The 7,053-nt window shown below is 41.1% G+C and overlaps 1 protein-coding gene across 1 annotated transcript in view; it reads left to right on the forward strand.

Annotated features, from left to right (window-relative positions):
- Nucleotides 1-7,053, forward strand: part of ANTXRL (ANTXR like) — a 93,734-nt gene that overhangs the window by 16,345 nt on the left and 70,336 nt on the right. Inside the window, exons 3-6 of the mRNA XM_025214827.1 lie at nucleotides 1,560-1,631; nucleotides 1,760-1,831; nucleotides 3,969-4,050; nucleotides 4,154-4,187. Of these exons, the coding sequence (XP_025070612.1) occupies nucleotides 1,560-1,631; nucleotides 1,760-1,831; nucleotides 3,969-4,050; nucleotides 4,154-4,187 (260 nt within the window). The remainder of the gene's footprint in view (nucleotides 1-1,559; nucleotides 1,632-1,759; nucleotides 1,832-3,968; nucleotides 4,051-4,153; nucleotides 4,188-7,053) is intronic.

Below are 7,053 nucleotides of genomic sequence, written 5' to 3' on the forward strand. Positions count from 1 at the left end.
CAATGTCTAACCCTTACTGCTTATGCATTTACATTCTAAAAGATTTTTTTAAGGGCTCAAGAGTTATAACTTTTCCCCTTCCAGGTTGTTATTTTGGAAGTCAGTTCTCTGCCTGAAGATGAATTTTTGTAGAGGTAATAAATGAAAAAAGAAAGACATTTTATTGCAAATGTTCTCCTTGAATTGCTCTCTAGTAGTGTGGGGCAGCATTTTTGACAGTTGGCCCTTGCTCCAGTATCCTCCTGCAGATACTGTCTTTGCTGTTTGTTCATGCATCCTGCTTCTTACCTCTGGCAAGCAAAGACAGCAAATGACTACGAATAATTATTTCATACTCCATGTATCCTAAACACCGAGTCTGAGGGAAAGCTCTTAATGTTTTCACATATCATACTTTAAAGCCATTACAGGGGTCTGAAAATGTATATTGCTAAAGCATAGGTGCAGACTCTTCTCACCCAGAATCACATGGTGACAATTACATGTTAGTCTACACATGCCCATTTACTGCACCAAAACCCAAGATTGCTGTGCAATATGGGCATGCGTCTACACGTGCATGCTCATACTGTGCAGTAAATATGGTGACTTATGCTGACTTGAGCGTAAATTTGTAACCTGCCTCATGCAGGTATCAAATTCACATCCGATTAGTACTGCACAGTGACACACGTGTAGACACCTTACTGCGTAGTAACACTGAGTGTGGATTGATTTGGGAGTAACTTTAGTCCCAAGTCAGTCCACACACAGCATTAATTTACTTTAATGCCTGCACATGTAGACACCAGCCTATTCCCACTTATTGCGCAGTAACTTACTGCATAGTACATTTAAACTGGCATAAATGCACATGTGTACATGCCAAATGCCCAGTAAATAGGTACTACTCGATCAGGGCCACAATGTGTTAGGTAGGTCCTGTGTACATGCATAATAAGAGACAGTCCTGGCACCAGAGAACTTATAGTTTCAATGGACAAAACAGAGAAAGTTGTGTAAAACAAAAATGCTGTTATCCCTATTTTGCACATGGGGAACTACGCAAGGAGACGTTTGAGAGACCTGTCCCAGGTCACATAAACAGTCAGTTGCAGAGTCAGGATTTCATCTCCAGAATTCCAGTTCAGGACTTGAGCTGTAGTATTATGCTGCCTCTATACAATTTCCAAATTCTGCTCTCCCAAATAATCCATAGAAATTTTCTTCTGTATGTGCTGGGAGAACAAAAACTTCACAGCTGAAGTCCACCTGTATAGCTTTGAGAGCAGAATTGTGTCATATGAAAGCAAGTTATTCATTGTATGAATAAAAACAATTAAACTGAAAAAGTATCTGAATTTTTGACGGTATAAAAGGAGTAAAATCAACCCACAGAATACTTTCTTCACATGGTTTAAACTAGGCACATTAAAACATTTGGTATCTAGTTCTATCTCTACTTATATCAGGAGGGGTTTTGCCGTTGATTTTAGTGGGAATATCCCATCCCATCAATTCAATGCAGTCGGTTTTACCATAATGGGGGGATAACCTAATTGATTATAATTTGTATTTAGGTCTGGAAGTGTCAGGAACCATTGGACAGAGATTTACTCTTTTGTTGCGAGCCTGGCTGAGAAATTTATAAGGTAAAGATTTTACAAGATGATATTTAGTGCCAATACAGTTCATTTTTCATTTATTACTTTCTTAAAAGCTGTAAAATATATTAAGGTGATCTTGTGTGTAACATAGATTTGGCCTATCTCTGTTTCAGTCCAATGTTGCGAATGTCTTTCATTGTCTTTTCCTCGCGAGGCACTACAATCATGAAGTTAACAGAAAACAGGCAAGTAATTTACAACTTTCAGTCAAATATAACTGCAAGCTCTGTGATTGCTGTAAGGCTGGAGTCCAAGCATCCATGTCAATCTTAGCATTGAGCCACTCCTACATCCACTGAAATAATTTCCACTGGTTTTGACAGGAGCAGGTTTGTGGCTCATAATAATACAGCTCTTTTGATCTCTCATTACTGTTCAATTCAGCATTGAGACAAGGGGGCAGCTGAAGGCACTGCTGTTCTCTCAAGCTGCCTTTCAAGGGGAAACAGCACTTGCCTAATGCTAGCTTTGGGCTCATTAGCAGTGCCCCAGTGATTTCAAAGGGCTGGCTCTGATGTAAGAGAAAACAGACCCTGCCTCCAAGTGCTGAAGACACTGCATAATAAAGCACTGCAGTGCTCTCCAGGAATGGTCCAGACCTCTGCAGCTCACACTGGTGATCAATTCAGCATGGTCTTGAACCATTGCTAAAGATAGCTAGAATATCACAAAGGGAGCTTCTCGCACCATCTGCTTCGGATATCTTCAGTTGCAATGCAAGTCCAACAAGAATTCCATCCTGTGCCCCAATGAGAGAATTTGAGACTGGAGCAAAACTTTTGCTCCTCACTTCCCTGGCAACCAAATTCACTCTTATAATATACCGAGGATTGCATTTTGCCCCAGGTAGAATCAAGGCCTTTCTCTTCACTGCTGTATCTGTCACCTCCATATTTTTATCCCATTTCAGCCATTTTCCCATAGAGCCTTCACTTTTGATCTTTTTCCCTGTGGGTATCAGGGTGGTTGTAGTGTTCTGTGTGTGTAAGTCACTCTGAAGAACCTTATAAAGCGATCAGAATGGTCTTATGAGAAAGGACTCTATTTCCCTCTCCTGTGTTTCAAGGGCCAGTGAAAACCAGTGGAAACACGTCTGTTGATTCCACTGGGCTTCAGATCAGGCCTCGTCTGCATCTGGGAGCTGGAGCTAGAACTTTTTTTCCTTGCACAGGTAGATTTGCCCTTTGCAGATAAAAAGTAGATGCTAACCCTGTGGTAATGTATGAAACTGGTATTAAAATGTTTTCTGACCCAATTCCCCACCCTCCACCAAAAATGGCCTTTCACCTCATCCTACACTTTGAAAGAGCAAAAACCCTCCTGCCCCCAGGGTCATTATTCTTCCCAACTCCAGTTTTCATCTCTATCCCACAAAACCTCACACTTTCTCACTCTATGATTGTGCCACCCAAAAAGCTGGGTTACACAAGAGAGGTCAGAGACGGTCACTGATGTTGAAGAAATGATTGCCTGAAGCATTTGTGGCTGACTTCTGGGTTTCCTGGGCCCTTCCTTCTGAGTCTGTTCTCACTGATGTTGCTTTTCTTATTTGTATTACAGTAGCACCCAGAGATAGGGGATAAAGGTTGGGTCCCACTGCACTGGGTATATAAAACTGAGATTCTGATGCCCTTAACATACCTTCTGTGAGTGATCCCACTGACTCTGGAATCACTGTGGAATAAGGAGCATTTCAACAGGAGTGACAGTATTTGAAGCTGTCACTTCACAAGGAACAACTGGTGCCCAAGGAACTTGTAAGAAAAAGAGAAAGGTCCACTTTTCATTGGTTCAAATGAGGAAGCCTGCCCTCAATATTCAAATCTTATTTTAATTCACTCTGAACTCTGGCCTTGTACAGGGACACATGTGACCCTGACAATTATTCAAAGTGGGGGTTTTGGTTTTTCTCACATTAATAATAATAAGGGCCATTGGATTTAAGATTTCTACCCTGCTCCACATTTGCAAAAGTTTATATCTGATATTTACTTTAATTTGGTCCTATCCCTAATCACAAATCCCTAGTGCTTGGGACTGAGACCAGACAAAGCATGCATTTACTGTGACCTTATATTTTGTATTAATTTCTATGCAACACTGGATGCATGGCAGCTTTCAAAATGTTGCAGTTGTATTTCTAATTATACCGTTTTTCTTGATCCCTTGACTTGTGTATATGCATTTGGTGCAATATGCTTTTCTGATTAAGTGTTTTTGGGGCTGCATAACTTGCTGTGTTTCAGAATCACTAAAGGCAGAAAAATTAAAACTTTTTTTAAAAGGAAAACAAAATAAAAGATTTTTTTTTCTTATTTCAAGGGAAGCCATCAGACAAGGGCTTGATATTCTTCGGTATGAAGTGCCTGGAGGAGATACATTCATGCATGAAGGATTTAAAAGGGTACACATTGTAGTACCTTCTTGCTTTGATTAATATTTAATTTTGTTTTTCATGCTACTGTTAAACTTAAAAGAGTTAACAACATTGTATACTTTTTTTGCAGGCAAATGAACAGATTTACCATGAAAATGATGGAGGTAGGATTATGTGTGTCACTGATGGTTATTTATTTTCACTGAAAAGTTGGGGGTGAACTTATATGACCTGTACTTAACTCATGTGGAAAACAAGGAATGCACTGCCCAAAGAGATTAGTATTGCACAATCTTTTAACAATCCAATTTGATTATAATTTTGCTATTATATGCATGAGTTCGTAGTTTAAATAGAACATGGGATCACTATGATCACCTAGTCTGACCTCCTGCATAACACAAACCATAGCATTGCATCCAGTAGTTCCTGCAATAAGTCCAGTAATTATTCAGATCATCTGAAATATTAGGCTTTTCACATACTGTTTTACAGTAGCACAACTGATGTGGGGCAACAAGGAGGGCACAAAAATAGCTGCCTCTGCAACTGGTGCTGCCTTGGGCACAGAGCTGTCCTGTTAGACTTCTGATATTTCATTTTGAAATTTTACATCAGGTGTGCCTCTTGCACCCAAAACTCTCATTGCTATATCTGTAGATATAATGTAACACCCATTGTTGTTAGTGAGAGGCCTTTCATTGCATTCAGCAGACTTTGAATTAGGTTCTCAGTTGTCCTGAGCTTAAAAGTAGCATGAAGTCCTTTCTTTTTCCTCTTTTTCTTCCTCAATGTTTCCTTGGAAAACTCAGAAATGTGAGTTTAAAGCCTTCTTAGCTCTGAATCACAGGGTAGCAGGCACTGAATATTTGATAAAAAAAACCTCTCTTCTCCCAGCTGTTTCCCAGATCTTTAAGTTAAAGAGGTGTTTAGGCAATAAAGATATGAAGACTGTGAATGAAAATTACTTTCTCTTATTCAAGTTATTCATGATTGTATTTGTTCTTCAGCTTCACAGGAAAAAAAAGAGTAGGTAAGAATTTCTAAAGTAAAACATGAAAAAAATATTTAAAGCTGACAAACATAAATAGCAAAAACCTTCTAGCCTTTTTCAAACTTCAAACAGAAGCAGAACAAACCCAAAGGACATGGGGATTAAGTCCAGTTTTTCCCATTTGTAGGCCTCCTCTTTAAGAGTTCTTGTCTGCTTATGACATGACATGGAAAGGACTGCATGGCATAAGAAAGCTGTCAAAACACATCAATCTTACATTTCTGGCAATACTGTGAAAGGCATTTAAAACTGTAAAAAAAAAAAAATTTAAAAATCAACACCTCCCTTTTTTGCCCTGACAATGAAATTCTGCTGTGTTAACTAACTACTGTATTTATGAATTTTTGTCACATGGGTATAATTGATTGATTAAAACACTGTTTGCATGCATGGTGGGAGCAAGAATGCTAGAGCTCTCTCTTTTTGTTGTATAATAAGGTGTTAGACAATGTATTGCTCCACTGTGGCTGCTCATTTTACAGTGTTTATACAACATGTACATTCCTTTTAAGCCCTATTTTGAAGATTTACATGTATGCAAGTGTATATCTACCTTATGCTGAACTTGTCAGTTTTATAATATAGACCTGATCTTGTACTCCTTGTGCACTCAGAATTCCTACTGATTTTAGTGAGGGCTCTTACTGTACAAGGACCGGGCTCTGGATGGAATCAAATCCTGCTCAGTTTCCCTATAGTGGTTCCCCTCAGAGTCACCTTGTGAAAAAGGGGTTCCTCGTCCTTTCTCTGTTTGGCCTTATCTTATCCCATCATGATGCTTGCTGGTCCCATGGAGGGTTCCAATGAGATCTAAAAGCTGCAGACCCTCTCACCTGCATGGAAATGGGAATTTCTGTCCATGGCCCCTGATGGAATAATATTCTGTCATTAACTTCACTGCCTGCATGACTAAAGCTGACAAGATGTGGCTCACTCCATGCTGTTTGGAGGTGATCTTCAGCTACTGTCAACTGACAGAACTCCAAGGAGTTATTTGTCCACAAAATATGGCTGTGCGAAGCTTCAGACTGTGCTTCAGATCCGGAGAAGCTTCAGACGCTTTGGTGTCTAAAGCAGCATGTCCAGATCAAAGCACTGGCTTCTTTAGGCTTTCTGAAGTGGTTCAGGGCTTCCACTTGGTTCAGTGGTTCAGAGTTTGGAGATCCGGCCATAGGGTATAATGGGGAATCAATATATATAACTTTGTTGTTTTTTGTCTGATTTGGATGAAACTTGCAGGGCTGGTAGCCTCTGTGGAGAGCATGAAGCTTGCCAGGTTTCAAGAAGATCAGTGTAGGGGTTTGGAGGAAGCTGCACCCCAAATTCTTGAAAGCAAAACTCAAGTCACATGTATGTGTTACACCACAGGGGAGTGAAAACTGCAGGGGTGGTGGCCCCTAGTGAGGCCATGAAGCCTGCAAAGTTTCAAGGAGATAGGTGCAGGGCTTTGGGGGGAACTGCACCTCAAGTTGCGGACCAGCAAAACTTATGACATGGGTGACACACTGTGACATGGGTGACACAGCAGGGTGAAAGCTACAGGGGTGGTGGCCCCTGCTGAGGCCACAAAGCCTCCCAGCTGTCGAGGAGATTGGTGCAGGGGTTCTGGGCTCTGGGGCTCTGCACCTCTGGCTGCTGACAGGCAAAACTCATAACATGGGTGCTTGTGCAACTGACTGTCTCTGTCTTGGGGCAGTTGATTGTCTGTACTGATTATTTCCTCTCTTTAGTCTGTGGTTCTGTAGGTGTTAATCGTTGCTAATTAACTAATTATCTAGTAGCTACTAGTAGCTAGCTACTGCATATTGAGCTGCTGCTGTCAGTATCTAGAGGTTCAGGGCCCCAGAACCCAGAACCCCTGAACCTATCTCCTCGACATCTGGCAGGCTTTGTAGCCTCAGCATGGGCTACCATTCCTGTGTGCGGGCCGGGAGCAGTCTGAGGCCCTCGGGGGGGCGCGGCGGACTGTGGCCAGC

This window comes from Alligator sinensis, unplaced genomic scaffold, assembly GCF_000455745.1.
Source record: "Alligator sinensis unplaced genomic scaffold, ASM45574v1 scaffold264_1, whole genome shotgun sequence".
Classification (NCBI taxonomy): Eukaryota; Metazoa; Chordata; order Crocodylia; family Alligatoridae; genus Alligator; species Alligator sinensis.